At 45.9% G+C, this 21,115-nt stretch overlaps 2 protein-coding genes across 2 annotated transcripts; both read left to right on the forward strand.

Moving 5' to 3' along the window:
- On the forward strand, positions 1-5,291 carry LOC311105930 (extracellular calcium-sensing receptor-like; the record flags this gene model as incomplete). Its single annotated transcript, XM_084148164.1, has 7 exons — positions 1-134; positions 753-1,047; positions 1,513-1,802; positions 2,046-2,341; positions 2,918-3,138; positions 3,767-4,112; positions 4,387-5,291. The coding sequence occupies exons 1-7, from the start codon at positions 76-78 to the stop codon at positions 5,289-5,291; spliced, it is 2,412 nt and encodes an 803-aa protein (XP_084004290.1). The 5' UTR covers positions 1-75.
- Positions 5,292-14,883: 9,592 nt separating this feature from the next.
- On the forward strand, positions 14,884-20,807 carry LOC311105931 (extracellular calcium-sensing receptor-like; the record flags this gene model as incomplete). Its single annotated transcript, XM_084148165.1, has 7 exons — positions 14,884-15,017; positions 16,116-16,410; positions 17,032-17,321; positions 17,559-17,854; positions 18,411-18,631; positions 19,283-19,628; positions 19,903-20,807. The coding sequence occupies exons 1-7, from the start codon at positions 14,959-14,961 to the stop codon at positions 20,805-20,807; spliced, it is 2,412 nt and encodes an 803-aa protein (XP_084004291.1). The 5' UTR covers positions 14,884-14,958.
- Between the last annotated feature and the right edge of the window lie 308 nt (positions 20,808-21,115).

The following is a 21,115-nucleotide window of genomic DNA, read 5'->3' on the forward strand; positions in this document are numbered from 1 at the left end:
GGCACCCCTTGTCCTCCGGCGTTCTCCCAGGACGGGGACTTTGTCATCGGGGGTGTTTTCTCCATCCACTACTACATGAACACTATGGAACACAGCTACACCAGCCTGCCTGAACCCCTGCAGTGCACCGGGAGGTCAGTGAGCGCAAGAGGGACCAGGGGACAGGGACTGTGGCTGTGTGGGGAGACAGATAAACTGTGTTTTAAAGACAGATAAACAATGTGTTTAAAGACAGAGAAAGATTCTGTTTAAAGACAGAGAAACAGTGTGTTTTAAATACAGATAAAGTGTTTTAAAGACAGATAAACAGTGTTTTAAAGACAGATAAACTGTGTTTTAAAGACATATAAACAATGTGTTTAAAGACAGAGAAAGAGTCTGTTTAAAGACAGAGAAACAGTGTGTTTTAAAGACAGATAAAGTGTTTTAAAGACAGATAAACAGTGTTTTAAAGACAGATAAACTGTGTTTTAAAGACAGATAAACAGTGTTTTAAAGACAAAGAAACCGAGTGTTTGTGTCATAGAGAGTAGGTAAAGCCTACTGTTACAAAGGATCACATTTTCAAAATGGAGGCTATCCTACAATGTCCTCAATTGCAGAATACAAATGTGTAGGCCTATAGACAGTGTGGAATATAAGGATAGATATTAGGCTGTTTGCCCTGGTAACTCTATTAAATAAAAATACATTCTACGTGCTAGTTTACCATTTAGTCAAGAGGTGCTCACTCACACATCTTCTATTTACAGTATGGATTCCCGTGAGTTGCGCCTCTCGCGCGCCATGGTCTTCGCTGTTGAGGAAATAAACAACAGTTCGGACCTGCTACCGGGTGTCACGCTTGGTTATCAAGTGCACGACTCGTGCTCCTCAGTCCTGATGGCCGTGAAAGTGGCCTTCCAGCTGGCTAACGGCCAGGACCCCATGTTTGATACCGGAGAACAGTGCTCGGGGTCGGCTACGGTGACAGCTATTGTGGGCGAGTCTGCCTCCACACCTACCATCAGCATGTCGCGCATCATCGGCCCTTTTGGCATTCCTCAGGTAAACTCCTGTGGAAAGAAATCATTCAGCTTCTTTTAACTTACTGTATTCCAACTGTATTCTTCTCTCCTTCAGAAATAGACATTTCTGTGTGAAATTATGTGGAGAAAGTCTGGAGAACGTCTGTAGGCATTTAAACAATCTGAGGACTATCTTTCATAGGCTAGGTTGTTATGGGAGACCAGGGATTGGTGTCACACTTTTTACTCATGTATTTCTCAGCACCAGTATGTCTTATAAAACTATTTCCAACATGAGTAGAATGACCAAGGTCTTGGGTAGAAATGTGTATCCTTTTCATTCTGTCCTAATGAAAAACAATAAATTGGGTTATTATTATTAATGTATCCCTAACATCATACTACATAGCTAAAGGGAATAAAATAAGGAAGTAGCCTATAAATGAGACTTGTTTGGCCGACATTATGTTCTTTTTCATGTTTTCGACTGTCTGTTTTTACCTAGGTGAGCCACTCATCCACCTGTGCGTGTCTGAGTGATAAGAAACAGTTTCCAACCTTCTTCAGAACCATCCCCAGTGACCAGTTCCAGGCTGCCGCTCTGGCCCGCCTCATCAGATACTTCGGCTGGACCTGGATTGGGGCGGTCCGTTCCGACTCCGACTACGGTAATAACGGCATGGCGGCGTTCCTAAAGGCGGCACAAGAGCAGGGCATCTGTGTGGAGTACTCTGAAGCCTTCTACCGTACCAACCCACTCAGCAGAGTGCAACGGGTGGCCGACGTGATCCGCAGGTCATCCATGATTACTTGTGAACTTTTCATTCACACAAAAGCAAAACCTTATTTATAAAAGCTGCTATTGTTATTAATTTCTCTCTTTTCCCAAAGCTGACCTGTGAGACCAACACGATTTGCATATTTCAAGCATGACAAAAGTGTTGATTAATACTGATCTTCATGTTCACTTCACTGAGACATTCCAATGAATGACAAACATGACAAGCATGTTTTATGTTTTAATCATGTTCCCCACAGCTCCACAGCCCGGGTGGTGGTTGCATTCGTAGCCTCTGGGGACATGAGGATCCTGCTGAAGGAGTTGGACCGTCTGCCCTCTCCGCCCCGCCAGTGGATCGGGAGTGAGACCTGGATAGCCGAACCAGATATGTTGCGCTTCAGCCTGTGTGCCGGGGCCATCGGATTTGGCATCCAGCGCTCTGTCATCCCCGGCCTCAGGGACTTCCTCCTGGACCTCTCCCCCCAGAAGGTGTCCAGCTCTCCCCTGCTCACTGAGTTCTGGGAGGGAGCCTTTGGCTGTCGGCTGGAGATAGGTATCTACAGTGTCCTAGCTATCTATCTATCTATCTATCTATCTATCTATCTATCTATCTATCTATCTATCTATCTATCTATCTATCTATCTATCTATCTATCTATCTATCTATCTATCTATCTATCTATCTATCTATCGATCTATCTATCTATCTATCTATCTATCTATCGATCTATCTATCTATCTATCTATCTATCTATCTATCTATCTATCTATCTATCTATCTATCTGTCTGTCTGTCTGTCTGTCTGTCTGTCTGTCTGTCTGTCTGTCTGTCTGTCTGTCTGTCTGTCTGTCTGTCTGTCTGTCTGTCTGTCTGTCTGTCTGTCTGTCTGTCTGTCTGTCTGTCTGTCTGTCTGTCTGTCTGTCTGTCTGTCTGTCTGTCTGTCTGTCTGTCTGTCTGTCTGTCTGTCTGTCTGTCTGTCTGTCTGTCTGTCTGTCTGTCTGTCTGTCTATCTATCTATCTATCTATCTATCTATCTATCTATCTATCTATCTATCTATCTATCTATCTATCTATCTATCTATCTATCTATCTATCTATCTATCTAACGTTCTGTCTGTCTGTCTGTAGGGACTACTACAGGTGTAGGGGTTAAGGAGAAGGTGTGTGATGGTAGTGAGGATATACATCAGCTAGAGACCCCCTACACAGATACATCCCAGCTGCGTGTCACTAACATGGTGTATAAAGCTGTTTACGCCATAGCACACGCCATCCACAGCATTGTTTGTGAAGAGAGAGCAAACTCCACTGTGCACTGTGACAAAAACCTCAATGTGAAACCAACACAGGTGAATGACTAGATTAAAGTAAAATGTCCTGATAGATATGTTTATTTAGACTACATGTATGAAGGAGTTCTCACTATACATTACAGCTGGTTCTGAAGTAACACCTCTGATAAATACATCAGGTAAATGAGGGTTCTGTTTCTCTCTCCCTCAATCCATCCCTCTCTTTCACTCTCTCCCTCTCTTTCCCTCTCTCCGTCCCTCATCCCCTCTCTTCATCTCTCTCTCCATTTCGCTCTTCCCCTCTCTCCATCTCTCTCTTCCTCTCTCTCGCTCTCTCTCTCTCCATCTCTCTTCCCTCTCTCCATCTATCTCTCCATATCTCTCTTACCTTCTCTCCATCTCTCTCTCTCTCCACCTCTCTTTCCCTCTCTCCATCTCTCTTCCTCTCTCCATCTCTATCTCCATCTATCTCTCCCTCTCTCCATCTCTCTTCCCCTCTCTCCATCTCTCTCTCCATCTCTCTCTTCCCTTCTCTCCATCTCTCTCTCTCTCTCTCCACCTCTCTTCCCCTCTCTCCATCGATCTCTCCCTCTCTCCATCTCTCTTCCCCTCTCTCCATCTCTCTCTCCATCTATCTCTCCCTCTCTTTCCTCCATACTTTCTCCCTTGCCCTTCCAACCCTCAGGTCCTGGAGAGATTGAGAAGGGTGAACTTCTCCCGTAACGGGTACCAGGTGTCTTTCGATGCCAACGGGGACCCAGTGGCCACCTATGAGCTGGTCAACTGGCAGATAGGGGAGAGTGGGAAGATGAAATTTGTGACAGTGGGGCGCTATGATGCATCCCTGCCCCCTGACCAGAGGTTTCACATCGAGAAGGAAATCACCTGGGTAAAGAACAGTACACAGGTGCCTGTGTCAGTGTGCAGTGAGAGCTGTCCCCCAGGCACTCGTAAGGCTGCACAGAAAGGAAAGCCTGTCTGCTGTTATGACTGTATCCCATGTGCAGAGGGAGAGATCAGCAATAACACAGGTAGGCCTATAGGAATAGTTGGCAGAAAATGTGTGGTCATTTCTGTCATTGTTTACTATATAGTGGTTTATTCATATTAATAGCACTACAAAGGTAGTGTCTATCAATCACGTTCATGTTCTTATTATCTTATGTAAGCTGCACAGCAATTCAACATTCTTTATTGTAAACTGCCCATGTGCAGCATTGTGGGACATGTATTTGTATGTGTAAATAAATAAAACCTGAACCTGCTATTATTAACATTTGATGTATGTTGTTTTGTCCTGGTCAGATTCTTCAGACTGTCTGATCTGTCCTGAGGACCACTGGCCCAACACTGAGAGAGACCGCTGCGTCCTCAAGCCTGTGGAGTTCCTGTCCTTCCACGAGGTTCTCGGAATAATCCTGACCGCCTTCTCTGTGGGCGGGGCTTGTCTGGCCATCTCCACGGCAACCGTCTTCTACCACCACCGAACTTCGGCCATCGTCAGGGCCAACAACTCTGAGCTGAGCTTCCTGCTGCTCTTCTCCTTGACTCTGTGTTTTCTGTGTTCTCTTACTTTCATTGGCCGGCCCTCTGAGTGGTCCTGTATGCTGCGCCACACAGCGTTTGGGATCACCTTCGTCCTCTGCATCTCTTGTGTTCTGGGGAAAACAATAGTGGTGTTGATGGCCTTCAGGGCTACAATTCCAGACAGTAATGTCATGAAATGGTTTGGGCCTCCACAGCAGAGATTGACTGTGGTGTCCTTCACGTTTGTCCAGGCTTTGATATGCACTCTGTGGTTGGTCCTGTCCCCTCCCTTCCCTGTTAAAAACCTCACTACCTACAAGGAAAAGATCATTCTAGAGTGTGATGTGGGTTCAGCCATTGGTTTCTGGGCTGTGTTGGGGTATATAGGACTCCTGGCTCTCTTGTGCTTTGTGCTGGCTTTTCTGGCTCGAAAGCTGCCTGATAACTTCAATGAGGCCAAATTCATCACCTTCAGCATGCTCATATTCTGTGCAGTCTGGATCACCTTTATCCCAGCTTATGTCAGCTCTCCTGGGAAGTTCACTGTAGCTGTGGAGATATTTGCTATCATCGCCTCTAGCTTTGGGTTGTTCTTTTTATTATTTGTTCCAAAATGCTTTATTATTCTGTTCAGGCCGGAGAAGAACACCAAGAAACACCTTATGGGGAAGAACACATTGTAACATTCAGTGATATGGTATATCAAACAGTTAGGTAGCACTACTCTGACAGAGATTACCATGAATTTAGCAGATAATCATTGGTTACATTGTAACTAGAAACATGACACAGGGTCACTTTGGATATTGCAATGTTTTGAGTTATTGTTCAAATCTAGAGTGTTCAATCTAATTTGACCAGCTAAATGATGTGGTTAGCAGTAGCCTACAGAGTGGAACCACTTCCATTGTAAAAAAATATGTATTCCTTCATGAATTGATATAACATGGAAGTGCATGTGTTCAATTGCTATTTTAATTCATCATATGATGTATTATAACAGTATACTACAATAAACATGTTCAGATACATCTGTGTCTTGTCAATGATTTGCTTGGCCTTTCAATCCACATTTGTTAGATACCTTGTTTTTTATATTCATTATATTTTATTAATTACAGATCACATACAACCAACTTTATCACATTATTCCAAACACTTCAACCCAGTGTCCAGTGAGGGGCAGTCTTCTCATGCAAACGTCAACTACTAGAACAGTTGATTTAGTAATTAGGACACACACTGTACAAGAAGCCAAATGGTTGCTGCATTCTAGTGCAATGTAGTGGACAGCAACCATAATGAGTTATTTGTTAGGAGTAACACTTTACAATTCAAAGGTCTGACTGCACATAGATGCTTGGGGAAAATGGTTACAACGGGGGACCAGAGTGTTTGTGTCTCATGTGAAGAGGGTGGATCTGATCTCCATCACCTAGGACATGACATAGATTAAATAGATTAATCAAATCTCACATTGTTGTCCATTCTTGCTCAATCTTGCATGCTTTCTCAAACGGCTGTAACTGTATATGCATTCGTAAATCAGGTCCTTTCTTGATTTGGGCTCTGGGATGTAACAACCATTGAGCATCTAATCTTATGGTTGATTGTGGAGGAAAGGGGTTGAGTGTGTAAGCGTATGTGCGTGTATGTGTGTGTGTGTGTATCCCTCATCTGTTGCAAGGGGGTAAGGATGTTAGGGAGAATATAGGATGAATCACAATAATTGTTTGCCAAAATAATAATTGCTTGTTAAAAATGTAATGTAATACAATGGCAATTCGGGTTATAGGTTCAAATAATACGCATGAACTGCCGACATTATTACGCATAATAATTGATAATAATGGATAATAAGATATGCAAGATATTTGAATAGATATATATTGTCACGATCGTCGTTAATAGAGGAGGACCAAGGCGCAGCGTGTTGAGCGAACATACTTTAATTAGTTAAAGTGCACACACGATACAAAACAACAAAACGACTCGTAACGTCCTAGGTAACAATGACCAACTGGAACAAAAACCCACAAACACCAAGGGAAAACAGACAGTTTAAATATGGCTCCCAATCAGAGACAACCAGCCACAGCTGACACTCGTTGCCTCTGATTGGGAGTCACTCAGGCCAACAAAGAAACAGAAGAACTAGAACCCCCAACATAGAAATATAACACATAGAATGAACACACCCTGGCTCAACATATAGATACATAGATGTAATAACAGCGCCGGAGAAGATGGCTGCCGTTTTACAGCCCTCTAACCAATTGTACTATTATGTGTGTTTTTCCGCGTTATTTGTAATTTATTTTGTACATAATGTTTCTGCCATCGTCTCTTATAACCAAAAAGAGCTTCTGGATATCAGGACAGCGATTACTCACCTCGCATTGGACTAAGATTTTTTCTTCAACGAGGCGGCCGCGAAGGATATCCTACAGACACCCGACAAGGCCCAGATCCCCGTCATTCGCGTGAGGAAGAGACGGAGATATCGCGGACGCAGATCCGGGTGCCTTGTAAGGATCCGACGGCGAACGAGTAAACTGCCTCTTCCATCAATCCTATTAGCCAACGTTCAAGCTTTTGAGAATAAAATGGACGATTTAAGATTACGGTTATCCTACCAACGGGACATTAAAAACTATAATATCTTATGTTTCACGGAGTCGTGGCTGAACGACAACAATGATAACATTCAGCTAGCAGGCTATACGCTACATCGGCAGGACAGAACGTCTGACTCTGGTAAGACAAGGGGTGGCGGTCTCTGTATATTTGTAAACAACAGCTGGTGCACAAAATCAAATACTAAGGAAGTCTCGAGGTTTTGCTCGCCTGAGGTAGAGTATCTTATGATAAGCTGTAGACCACACTATTTACCAAGAGAGTTTTCAGCTATATTTTTCATAGCTGTCTATTTACCACCACAAACCAATGCTGGCATTAAGATTGCACTGAATGAGTTGTACAAGGCCATTAATCAACAGGAAAACGCTCATCCAGATGCAGCGCTCCTAGTGGCCGGGGACTTTAATGCAGGGAAACTTAAATCCGTTCTACCTAATTTCTACCAGCATGTTAAATGTGCAACCAGAGGGAAAAAAACTCTAGACCACCTTTACTCCACACACAGAGACGCATACAAAGCTCTCCCTCGCCCTCCATTTGGCAAATCTGACCATAACTCTATCCTCCTGATTCCTGCTTATAAGCAAAAACTGAAGCAGGAAGCACCAGTGATTCGGTTAATAAAAAAGTGGTCAGATGACGCAGATGCTAAGCTACAGGACCGTTTTGCTAGCACAGACTGGAACATGTTCCGGGATTCTTCAGACAGCATTGAGGAATACACCACATCAGTCACTGGCTTCATCAATAAGTGCATCGATGATGTCGTCCCCACAGTGACCGTACGTACATACCCCAACCAGAAGCCATGGATTACAGGAAACATCCGCACTGAGCTAAAGGGTAGAGCTGCCGCTTTCAAGGAACGGGACTCTAACCCGGACGCTTATAAGAAATCCCGCTATGACCTCCGACGAACCATCAAACAGGCAAAGAGTCAATACAGGTCTAAGATTGAATCATACTACACTGGCTCTGATGCTCGTCGGATGTGGCAGGGCTTGAAAACTATTACAGACTACAAAGGGAAGCACAGCCGCGAGCTGCCCAGTGACACAAGCCTACCAGACAAGCTAAACCACTTCTATGCTCGCTTCGAGGCAAGCAACACTGAAGCATGCATGAGAGCACCAGCTGTTCCGGATGACTATGTGATCACGCTCTCCGTAGCCGATGTGAGTAAGACTTTTAAGCAGGTCAACATTCACAAGGCCGCAGGGCCAGACGGATTACCAGGACGTGTACTCCGAGCATGTGCTGACCAACTGGCAAGTGTCTTCACTGACATTTTCAACATGTCCCTGACTGAGTCTGTAATACCAACATGTTTCAAGCAGACCACCATAGTCCCCGTGCCCAAGAACTCTAAGATAACCTGCCTAAATGACTACCGACCCGTAGCACTGACGTCTGTAGCCATGAAGTGCTTTGAAAGACTGGTCATGGCTCACATCAACAGCATAATCCCAGAAACCCTAGACCCACTCCAATTTGCATACCGCCCCAACAGATCCACAGATGATGCAATCTCTATCGCACTCCACACTGCCCTTTCCCACCTGGACAAGAGGAACACCTACGTGAGAATGCTATTCATTGACTACAGCTCAGCATTCAACACCATAGTGCCCTCTAAGCTCATCACTAAGCTAAGGATCATGGGACTAAACACCTCCCTCTGCAACTGGATCCTGGACTTCCTGACGGGCCGCCCCCAGGTGGTAAGGGTAGGTAACAACACATCTGCCACACTGATCCTCAACACGGGGGCCCCTCAGGGGTGCGTGCTCAGTCCCCTCCTGTACTCTCTGTTCACCCATGACTGCATGGCCAGACACGACTCCAACACCATCATTAAGTTTGCCGACGACACAACAGTGGTAGGCCTGATCACCGACAACGATGAGACAGCCTATAGGGAGGAGGTCAGAGATCTGGCCGTGTGGTGCAAGGACAACAACCTCTCCCTCAACGTGACCAAGACAAAGGAGATGATTGTGGACTACAGGAAAAAAAAGAGGACTGAGCACGCCCCCATTCTCATCGACGGGGCTGTAGTGGAACAGGTTGAGAGCTTCAAGTTCCTTGGTGTCCACATCACCAACGAACTATCATGGTCCAAACACACCAAGACAGTCGTGAAGAGGGCACGACAAAGCCTATTCCCCCTCAGGAGACTAAAAAGATTTGGCATGGGTCCTCAGATCCTCAAAAAATTCTACAGCTGCACCATCGAGAGCATCCTGACTGGTTGCATCACCGCCTGGTATGGCAACTGCTTGGCCTCTGACCGCAAGGCACTACAGAGGGTAGTGCGTACGGCCCAGTACATCACTGGGGCAAAGCTCCCTGCCATCCAGGACCTCTATACCAGGCGGTGTCAGAGGAAGGCCCTCAAAATTGTCAAAGACTCCAGCCACCCTAGTCATAGACTGTTCTCTCTGCTACCGCACGGCAAGCGGTACCGGAGTGCCAAGTCTAGGTCCAAAAGACTTCTCAACAGCTTCTACCCCCAAGCCATAAGACTCCTGAACAGCTAATCATGGCTACCCGGACTATTTGCACTGCCCCCCCACCCCATCCTTTTTACGCTGCTGCTACTCTGTTAAGTATTTATGCATAGTCACTTTAACTCTACCCACATGTACATATTACCTCAACTACCTCAACTAGCCGGTGCCCCCGCACATTGACTCTGCAACGGTACCCCCCTGTATATATAGCCTCCCTACTGTCACTTTATTTTACTGTATATATAGCCTCCCTACTGTCACTTTATTTTACTTCTGCTCTTTTTTTCTCAACACTTTTTTTGTTGTTGTTTTATTCTTACTTTTTTTGTTTAAAATAAATGCACTGTTGGTTAAGGGCTGTAAGTAAGCATTTCACTGTAATGTCTGCACCTGTTGTATTCGGCGCATGTGACCAATAAAATTTGATTTGATTTGATTTGAACATATAGATTCCCAGAGCCAGGGTGTGACAGTACCCCCCCCTAAAGGCGCGGACTGCGACCGCGCCTCCACTAGAACAAAACAGGGGAGGGCTGGGTGGGCATTCCTCCTCGGCGGCGGTTCTGGCTCCTGCCTTGCCCACCACCCTCCAATAAACCCCCCATAGCGCCCCTGGTCCGGTCTGGCCCCGCTGGCTGGAGCTGAACTGGACGTAGCAGGAGTGGTTAGCTTCAGCTCCGTAGTGGAGCAGTTGACCGGTACCTTACCAGGCACCGGTGACCCAGGCACGGGTTGTGCTGGACTGACGACGCGCACCCCTGGCTTGGTGCGTGGAGCCGGAACGGGCCGGACCGAGCTGACGACTCGCACCCCTGGCTTGGTGCGTGGAGTAGGAACGGGCCGAACCAGGCTGACGACTCGCACCCCTGGCTTGGTGCGTGGAGTAGGAACGGGCCGGACCAGGCTGACGACTCGCACCCCTGGCTTGGTGCGAGTGGCAGGAACAGGCCGGGCCGGGCTGGCGACGCGCACCGTAGACTTGGTGCGAGTGGCAGGAACAGGCCGGGCCGGGCTGACGATGCGCACCCCTGGCTTGGTGCGTGGAGTAGGAACAGGCCGGACCGGGCTGGCGACGCACACCGTAGGCTTGGTGCGTGGAGCAGGGACAGGCCGGACCGGGCTGGCGACGCACACCGTAGGCTTGGTGCGAGGAGCAGGGACAGGCCGGACCGGGCTGACGACGCACACCGTAGGCTTGGTGCGTGGAGCAGGGACAGGCCGGACCGGGCTGGCGACGCACACCGTAGGCTTGGTGCGTGGAGCAGGGACAGGCCGGACTGGGCTGGCGACGCACACCGTAGGCTTAGTGCGTGGAGCAGGGACAGGCCGGACCGTACTGGGGACACACACCACTGGCTCTATACCGGGATCTGGAACGGGCCGGACCGGACTGGTAACACACCCCAGTACCTCTCGCCGTGCCTCTAAACCTTCCTTCCCTTCCTTTACCAGTGACCCCCGTAACCTGGTGGCCCTCTGAATACGCCCCTTGTCTGCCTCCGTCAGCCCCGTCGTCCATGCCGTGTGCCCCCCCCTAAAAAATTTCTGGGGTTGCCTCTCGCCTGTCCGACGTTGACCCGTTTGGCGCCGCTGCTCCTCTCTCCGGCGCGCCTCCACCGTCTCTTCCCACGGACGCCGATTTGTCCCGGCCTGTATCTCCTTCCATGTCCAGGCTGCCTGCTCCTGGACACGCTGCTTGGTCCTTGTATGGTGGGTTTTTCTGTCACGATCGTCGTTAATAGAGGAGGACCAAGGCGCAGCGTGTTGAGCGAACATACTTTAATTAGTTAAATTGCACACACGATACAAAACAACAAAACGACTCGTAACGTCCTAGGTAACAATGACCAACTGGAACAAAAACCCACAAACACCAAGGGAAAACAGACAGTTTAAATATGGCTCCCAATCAGAGACAACCAGCCACAGCTGACACTCGTTGCCTCTGATTGGGAGTCACTCAGGCCAACAAAGAAACAGAAGAACTAGAACCCCCAACATAGAAATATAACACATAGAATGAACACACCCTGGCTCAACATATAGAGTCCCAGAGCCAGGGTGTGACATATATTTTTTAAATAGCTATATAGAGAGAGAGGTGAGAGCATTGGAAATGCTTTTGGCGGTTTGCCTGCTTCTGTTTTGTGGGTGGCAGTGTGTGCTGTTTTAGATGGATGGGTCCTTGCCTCTCGGGGGCATAGGGATCCGGGGGACAGGGGTGGTCACCCGATCACTGGGATGACGTCCCAACTTGGGATGGGGAGGGACTTTAGCGGGGCAATTAGTGGAGAACAAATGGAGGATTACTTAGTAACAATGCAAATATCATGGTATAGCTACAGTGAGGGAAAAAAGTATTTGATCCCCTGCTGATTTTGTACGTTTGCCCACTGACAAAGACATGATCAGTCTATAATTTTAATGGTAGGTTTATTTGAACAGTGAGAGACAGAAGAACAACAAAAAAATCCAGAAAAACGCATGTCAAAAATGTTATAAATTGATTTGCATTTTAATGAGGGAAATAAGTATTTGACCCCTCTGCAAAACATGACTTAGTACTTGGTGGCAAAACCCTTGTTGGCAATCACAGAGGTCAGACGTTTCTTGTAGTTGGCCACCAGGTTTGCACACATCTCAGGTGGGATTTTGTCCCACTCCTCTTTGCAGATCTTCTCCAAGTCATTAAGGTTTCGAGCCTGACGTTTGGCAACTCGAACCTTCAGCTCCCTCCACAGATTTTTTATGGGATTAAGGTCTGGAGACTGGCTAGGCCACTCCAGCACCTTAATGTGCTTCTTCTTGAGCCACTCCTTTGTTGCCTTGGCCGTGTGTTTTGGGTCATTGTCATGCTGGAATACACATCCACGACCCATTTTCAATGCCCTGGCTGAGTGAAGGAGGTTCTCACCCAAGATTTGATGGTACATGGCGCCGTCCATCATCCCTTTGATGTGGTGAAGTTGTCCTGTCCCCTTAGCAGAAAAACACCCCCAAAGCATAATATTTCCACCTCCATGTTTGATGGTGGGGATGGTGTTCTTGGGGTCATAGGCAGCATTCCTCCTCCTCCAAACACGGCGAATTGAGTTGATGCCAAAGAGCTCGATTTTGGTCTCATCTGACCACAACACTTTCACCCAGTTCTCCTCTGAATCATTCAGATGTTCATTGGCAAACTTCAGACGGGCCTGTATATGTGCTTTCTTGAGCAGGGGGACATTGCGGGCGCAGCAGGATTTCAGTCCTCCACGGCGTAATGTGTTACCAATTGTTTTATTGGTGACTATGTTCCCAGCTGCCTTGAGATCATTGACAAGATCCTCCCATGTAGTTCTGGGCTGATTCCTCACCGTTCTCATGATCATTGCATTTCCACGAGGTGAGATCTTGCATGGAGCCCCAGGCCGAGGGAGATTGACAGTTCTTTTGTTTTTCTTCCATTTGCGAATAATCGCACCAACTGTTGTCACCTTCTTACCAAGTGTCTTGTAGCCCATTCCAGCCTTGTGTAGGTCTACAATCATGTCTCTGACATCCATGGAAAGCTCTTTGGTCTTGGCCATGGTGGAGAGTTTGGAATCTGATTGATTGATTGCTTCTGTGGACAGGTGTCTTTTATACAGGTAACAAACTGAGATTAGGAGCACTCCCTTTAAGAGTGTGCTCCTAATCTCAGCTCGTTACCTGTATAAAAGACACCTGGGAGCCTGAAATCTTTCTGACTGAGAGGGGGTCAAATACTTAATTCCCTCATTAAAATGCAAATCAATTTTTAACCAAATCTTATTTAACGAGGAAAAGTATAAAAAACACTTCTGTGGTCATCACTATCCTCTTGCAATAGGACCAGCTGGATGGCAAAAACAGTGCTAATATTACCTCAAAAATAATATTAATCAAAAAATAACTATTGACCATGCCAAAAGAGTTGAAAAGAAAAGTTTTGAGTGAGGAAAAGAAGGGTTCAATTCTGGCTTTACTGGCAGAGGGATACAGTGAGCGTCAGGTTGCTTCCATCCTTAAAATTTCAAAGACGGCGGTTCATAAAACAAGGTCAAGCAGCAGACATTGGGGACAACAAAGGTACAGACCGGCAGAGGGCGAAAACGACTCCCTACTGACCGGGATGACCGCCAACTCATTTGAATGTCACTCAACATCCGTAGGATGACATCAAGTGACCTACAAAAATAATGGCAAATGGCAGCTGGGGTGAAGTGCTGTAGACTAGACTGTAGGGGAAATACTGTGTAGAGCCAGCATTGCCAAGAGGACTAGACTGTAGGGGAAATACTGTGTAGAGCCAGCATGCCAAGAGGACTAGACTGTAGGGGAAATACTGTGTAGAGCCAGCATGCCAAGAGGACTAGACTGTAGGGGAAATACTGTGTAGGCCAGCATGCAAAGAGGACTAGACTGTAGGGGAAATACTGTGTAGAGCCAGCATGCCATGAGGACTAGACTGTAGTGGAAATACTGTGTAGAGCCAGCATGCCAAGAGGACTAGACTGTAGTGGAAATACTGTGTAGAGCCAGCATGCCAAGAGGACTAGACTGTAGGGGAAATACTGTGTAGAGCCAGCATGCCAAGAGGACTAGACTGTAGGGGAAATACTGTGTAGAGCCAGCATGCCAAGAGGACTAGACTGTAGGGGAAATATAAGAGAGGCAGATTGTTATTGTGTGTCTACTGTATGTTTATGTCTATATAAACCACTACAGTCAACATAGGGCTTACACTGGTGCATAAACTCTCTATAGCTTAAAGAAGCAGGACCTGACTGGGTGAGCAGAGCAGCCTCTAGCCCCTCCCTCCCTGACATGGCCATACCCACAATGTGATCCCCAGAGGAATCCCCACAGAAGAAGCCAGTGGGATAGTATTTAACTCGGAGTAGAGAGACAACCTGACCGACATGGGTCTGTGTGGCGCTGTGTTACCCCATACCTTCTACACATCAGGGGAATGAGTCTCTCTCCGGCTCCTGCTCTGGATCCAAGTCTGGCTGGTAGTCTGGGTCTTCTACATCTGGCTGTGGTGGCTGGTGGGCTTTCCTTGCTCTGGTCTGCCTCTGCCTCTGGCTCTGGGCTGGAGTCTGTCAGATGCAGGCTCCAGGGCACCCCTCGTCCTCCGGCGTTCTCCCAGGACGGGGACTTTGTCATCGGGGGTGCTTTCTCCATCCACTACGACATGAACACTGTGGAACACAGCTACACCAGCCTGCCTGAACCCCTGCAGTGCACCGGGAGGTCAGTGAGCGCAAGAGGGAGTGGGGGACAGGGACTGTGGCTGTGTGGGGAGACAGATAAACTGTTTATGATAGACAGAGAAACAATGTTTTAAAGACAAAGAAACCGAGTGTTTGTGTCATAGAGAGTAGGTAAAGCCTACTGTTACAAAGGATCACATTTTCAAAATGGAGGCTATCCTACAATGTCCTCAATTGCAGAATACAAATGTGTAGGCCTATAGACAGCGTGGAATATAAGGATAGATATTAGGCTGTTTGCCCTGGTAACTCTATTCAATAAAAATACATTCTACGTGCTAGTTTACCATTTAGTCAAGAGGTGCTCACTCACCCATCTTCTATTTACAGTATGGATTCCCGTGAGTTGCGCTTCTCGCGCGCCATGGTCTTCGCAGTTGAGGAAATAAACAACAGTTCGGACCTGCTACCGGGTGTCACGCTTGGTTGAAAGACAGAGAAACAGTGTGTTTAAAGACAGAGAAAGAGTCTGTTTAAAGACAGAGAAACAGTGTGTTTAAAGACAAATAAAGAGTGTTTAAAATATAGATAAACAGTGTTTTAAAGACAGATAAACAGATAAACAATGTTTTAAAAACAGATAAAGTGTTTTAAAGACAGATAAACAATGTGTTTAATTACAGATAAACGGTGTTTTAAAATCAAATAAACAGTGGTTTAAAGACAGATAAAGAGTGTTTTAAAGACAGATAAACAGTGTTTTAAAGACAGATAAACATATAAACAGTGTTTTAAAGACATATAAAGTGTTTTAAAGACAGATGAACAGTGTTTTAAAGACAGATAAACTTTGTTTTAAAGAGAGATAAACAGTGTGTTTAAAGACAGAGAAACCATGTGTTTGTGTCATAGAGAGTAGGTGAAGCCTACTGTTACAAAGGATCATATTTTCAAAATGGAGGCTATCCTACAATGTCCTCAATTGCAGATAACAAATGTGTAGGCCTATAGACAGTGTGGAATATGAGAATAGATATTAGGCTGTTTGCCCTGGTAACTCTATTCAATAAAAATACATTCTACGTGCTAGTTTACCATTTAGTCAAGAGGTGCTCACTCACCCATCTTCTATTTACAGTATGGATTCCCGTGAGTTGCGCTTCTCGCGCGCCATGGTCTTCGCAGTTGAGGAAATAAACAACAGTTCGGACCTGCTACCGGGTGTCACGCTTGGTTATCAAGTGCACGACTCTTGCGCCTCAGTCCCGATGGCCGTGAAAGTGGCCTTCCAGCTGGCTAACGGCCTGGACCCCATGTTTGATACCGGAGAACAGTGCTCGGGGTCGGCTACGGTGACAGCTATTGTGGGCGAGTCTGCCTCCACACCTACCATCAGCATGTCGCGCATCATCGGCCCTTTTGGCATTCCTCAGGTAAACTCCTGTGGAAAGAAATCATTCAGCTTCTTTTAACTTACTGTATTCCAACATTAATCTCCTCTCTTTCAGGAAAGAGTTCAACTTTTAACTTACTCTATTCCAACTTTAATCTCCTCTCTTTCAGGAAAGAAATCTACTTTTAACTTATTGTATTCCAACTGTATTCTCCTCTCCTTCAGGAATATACATTTCTGTGTGAAATTATGTGGAGGAAGTCTGGAGAACGTTTGGAGGCATTTGAACATAGACTGAGGACTATGAGTCTGGAGAACGTCTGGAGGCATTTAAACAATCTGAGGACTATCTTTCATAGGCTAGGTTGTTATGGGAGACCAGGGATTGGTGTCACACTTTTTACTCATGTATTTCTCAGCACCAGTATGTCTTATTAAACTATTTTCAACATGAGTAGAATGACCAAGGTCTTGGGTAGAAATGTGTATCCTTTTCATTCTGGCCTAATGAAAAACAATACATTTACTTTTTATTATTAATGTATCCCTAACATCATACTACATAGCTAAAGGGAAAAAATAAGGAAGTAGCCTATAAATGAGACTTGTTTGGCCGACATTATGTTCTTTTTCATGTTTTCGACTGTCTGTTTTTACCTAGGTGAGCCACTATTCCACCTGTGCGTGTCTGAGTGATAAGAAACAGTTTCCAACCTTCTTCAGAACCATCCCCAGTGACCAGTTCCAGGCTGCCGCTCTGGCCCGCCTCATCAGATACTTCGGCTGGACCTGGATTGGGGCGGTCCGTTCCGACTCCGACTACGGTAATAACGGCATGGCGGCGTTCCTAAAGGCGGCACAAGAGCAGGGCATCTGTGTGGAGTACTCTGAAGCCTTCTACCGTACCAACCCACTCAGCAGAGTGCAACGGGTGGCCGACGTGATCCGCAGGTCATCCATGATTACTTGTGAACTTTTCATTCACACAAAACCATATTTGTAAAAGCTGCTATTGTTATTAATTTCTCTGTTTTCCCAAAGCTGACCTGTGAGACCAACACGATTTGCATATTTCAAGCATGACAAAAGTGTTGATTAATACTGATCTTCATGTTCACTTCACTGAGACATTCCAATGAATGACAAACATGACAAGCATGTTTTATGTTTTAATCATGTTCCCCACAGCTCCACAGCCCGGGTGGTGGTTGCATTCGTAGCCACTGCGGACATGAGGATCCTGCTGAAGGAGTTGGACCGTCTGCCCTCTCCGCCCCGCCAGTGGATCGGGAGTGAGGCCTGGATCACCGACCCAAATATGGTGCACTTCAGCCTGTGTGCCGGGGCCATCGGATTTGGCATCCAGCGCTCTGTCATCCCCGGCCTCAGGGACTTCCTCCTGGACCTCTCCCCCCAGAAGGTGTCCAGCTCTCCCCTGCTCACTGAGTTCTGGGAGGGAGCCTTTGGCTGTCGGCTGGAGATAGGTATCTACAGTGTCCTAGCTATCTATCTATCTATCTATCTATCTATCTATCTATCTATCTATCTATCTATCTATCTATCTATCTATCTATCTATCTATCTATCTATCTATCTATCTATCTATCTATCTATCTATCTATCTATCTATCTATCTATCTATCTATCTATCTATCTATCTATCTATCTATCTATCTATCTATCTATCTATCTATCTATCTATCTATCTATCTATCTATCTATCTATCTATCTATCTATCTATCTATCTATCTATCTATCTATCTATCTATCTATCTATCTATCTATCTATCTATCTATCTATCTATCTATCTATCTATCTATCTATCTATCTATCTATCTATCTATCTATCTATCTATCTATCTATCTATCTATCTATCTATCTATCTATCTATCTATCTATCTATCTATCTATCTATCTATCTATCTATCTATCTATCTATCTATCTATCTATCTATCTATCTATCTATCTATCTATCTATCTATCTATCTATCTATCTATATATCTACTTATCTAACATTCTGTCTGTCTGTCTGTAGGGACTACTACAGGTGTAGGGGTTAAGGAGAAGGTGTGTGATGGTAGTGAGGATATACATCAGCTGAAAACACCCTACACAGATACATCCCAGCTGCGTGTCACTAACATGGTGTATAAAGCTGTTTACGCCATAGCACACGCCATCCACAGCATTGTTTGTGAAGAGAGCGCAAACTCCACTGTGCACTGTGACAAAAACCTCAATGTGAAACCAACACAGGTGAATGACTAGATAAAAGTAAAATGTCCTGATATTTTATGTCCTGTTTATTTAGAGTTCTCACTATACATTATAGCTGGTTCTGAAGTAACACCTCTGATAAATACATCAGGTAAATGAGGGTTCTGTTTCTCTCTCCGTCAATCCATCCCTCTCTTTCCCTCTCTCCCTCTCTTTCCCTCTCTCCGTCCCTCATCCCCTCTCTTCATCTCTCTCTCCCTCTCTCTCCATCTCTCTCTTCCTCTCTCCATCTATCTCTCCATATCTCTCTTCCCTTCTCTCCATCTCTCTCTCTCTCCACCTCTCTTCCCCTCTCTCCATTTATCTCTGCCTCTCTCCATCTCTCTTTCCCTCTCTCTATCTATCTCCATCTCTTTTCCCCTCTCTCCATCTCTATCTCCATCTATTTCTCCCTCTCTCCATCTCTCTTCCCCTCTCTCAATCTCTCTCTCCATCTCTCTTTTCCCTTCTCTCCATCTCTCTCTCTCTCTCTCTCTCTCTCTCTCTCTCTCTCTCTCTCTCTCTCACTCTCTCTCTCCCTCTCTCCCTCTCTCCATCTCTCTTCCCCTCTCTCCATCTCTCTCTCCATCTATCTCTCCCTCTCTCCCTCTCTTTCCTCCATACTTTCTCCCTTGCCCTTCCAACCACCAGGTCCTGGAGAGATTGAGGAGGGTGAACTTCTCCCGTAACGGGTACCAGGTGTCTTTCGATGCCAACGGGGACCCAGTGGCCACCTATGAGCTGGTCAACTGGCAGATAGGGGAGAGTGGGAAGATGGATTTTGTGACAGTGGGGCGCTATGATGCATCCCTGCCCCCTGACCAGAGGTTTCACATCGAGAAGGAAATCACCTGGGTAAAGAACAGTACACAGATGCCTGTGTCAGTGTGCAGTGAGAGCTGTCCCCCAGGCACTCGTAAGGCTGCACAGAAAGGAAAGCCTGTCTGCTGTTATGACTGTATCCCATGTGCAGAGGGAGAGATCAGCAATAACACAGGTAGGCCTATAGGAATAGTTGGCAGAAAATGTGTGGTCATTTTTGTTATTGTTTACTACGTAGTGGTTTATTCATATTACTAGCACTACAAAGGTAGTGTCTATCAATCACGTTCATGTTCTTAATATCTTATGTAAGCTGCACAGCAATTCACCATTCTTTATTGTAAACTGCCCATGTGCAGCATTGTGGGACATGTATTTGTATGTGTAAATAAATGAAACCTGAACCTGCTATTATTAACATTTGATGTCTGTTGTTTTGTCCTGGTCAGATTCTTCAGACTGTCTGATCTGTCCTGAGGACCACTGGCCCAACACTGAGAGAGACCGCTGCGTCCTCAAGCCTGTGGAGTTCCTGTCCTTCCACGAGGTTCTCGGAATAATCCTGACTGCCTTCTCTGTGGGCGGGGCTTGTCTGGCCATCTCCACGGCAACCGTCTTCTACCGCCACCGAACTTCGGCCATCGTCAGGGCCAACAACTCTGAGCTGAGCTTCCTGCTGCTCTTCTCCTTGACTCTGTGTTTTCTGTGTTCTCTTACTTTCATTGGCCGGCCCTCTGAGTGGTCCTGTATGCTGCGCCACACAGCGTTTGGGATCACCTTCGTCCTCTGCATCTCTTGTGTTCTGGGGAAAACAATAGTGGTGTTGATGGCCTTCAGGGCTACAATTCCAGACAGTAATGTCATGAAATGGTTTGGGCCTCCACAGCAGAGATTGACTGTGGTGTCCTTCACGTTTGTCCAGGCTTTGATATGCACTCTGTGGTTGGTCCTGTCCCCTCCCTTCCCCGTTAAAAACCTCACTACCTACAAGCAAAGGATCATTCTAGAGTGTGATGTGGGTTCAGCTCTTGGTTTCTGGGCTGTGTTGGGGTATATAGGACTCCTGGCTCTCTTGTGCTTTGTGCTGGCTTTTCTGGCTCGAAAGCTGCCTGATAACTTCAATGAGGCCAGATTCATCACCTTCAGCATGCTCATATTCTGTGCAGTCTGGATCACCTTTATCCCAGCTTATGTCAGCTCTCCTGGGAAGTTCACTGTAGCTGTGGAGATATTTGCTATCATCGCCTCTAGCTTTGGGTTGTTCTTTTTATTATTTGTTCCAAAATGCTTTATTATTCTGTTCAGGCCGGAGAAGAACACCAAGAAACACCTTATGGGGAAGAACACATTGTAACATTCAGTGATATGGTATATCAAACAGTTAGGTAGCACTACTCTGACAGAGATTACCATGAATTTAGCAGATAATCATTGGTAACATTGTAACTAGAAACATGACACAGGGTCACTTTGGATATTGCAATGTTTTGAGATAGTGTTCAAATCTAGAGTGTTCAATCTAATTTGACCAGCTAAATGATGTGGTTAGAAGTAGCCTACAGAGTGGAACCACTTCCATTGTAAAAAAATATGTATTCCTTTATGAATTGATATAACATGGAAGTGCATGTGTTCAATTGCTATTTTAATTCATCATATGAT

The sequence above is a fragment of the Coregonus lavaretus genome (assembly GCF_964263955.1).
Source record: "Coregonus lavaretus genome assembly, chromosome: 30".
Classification (NCBI taxonomy): domain Eukaryota; kingdom Metazoa; phylum Chordata; class Actinopteri; order Salmoniformes; family Salmonidae; genus Coregonus; species Coregonus lavaretus.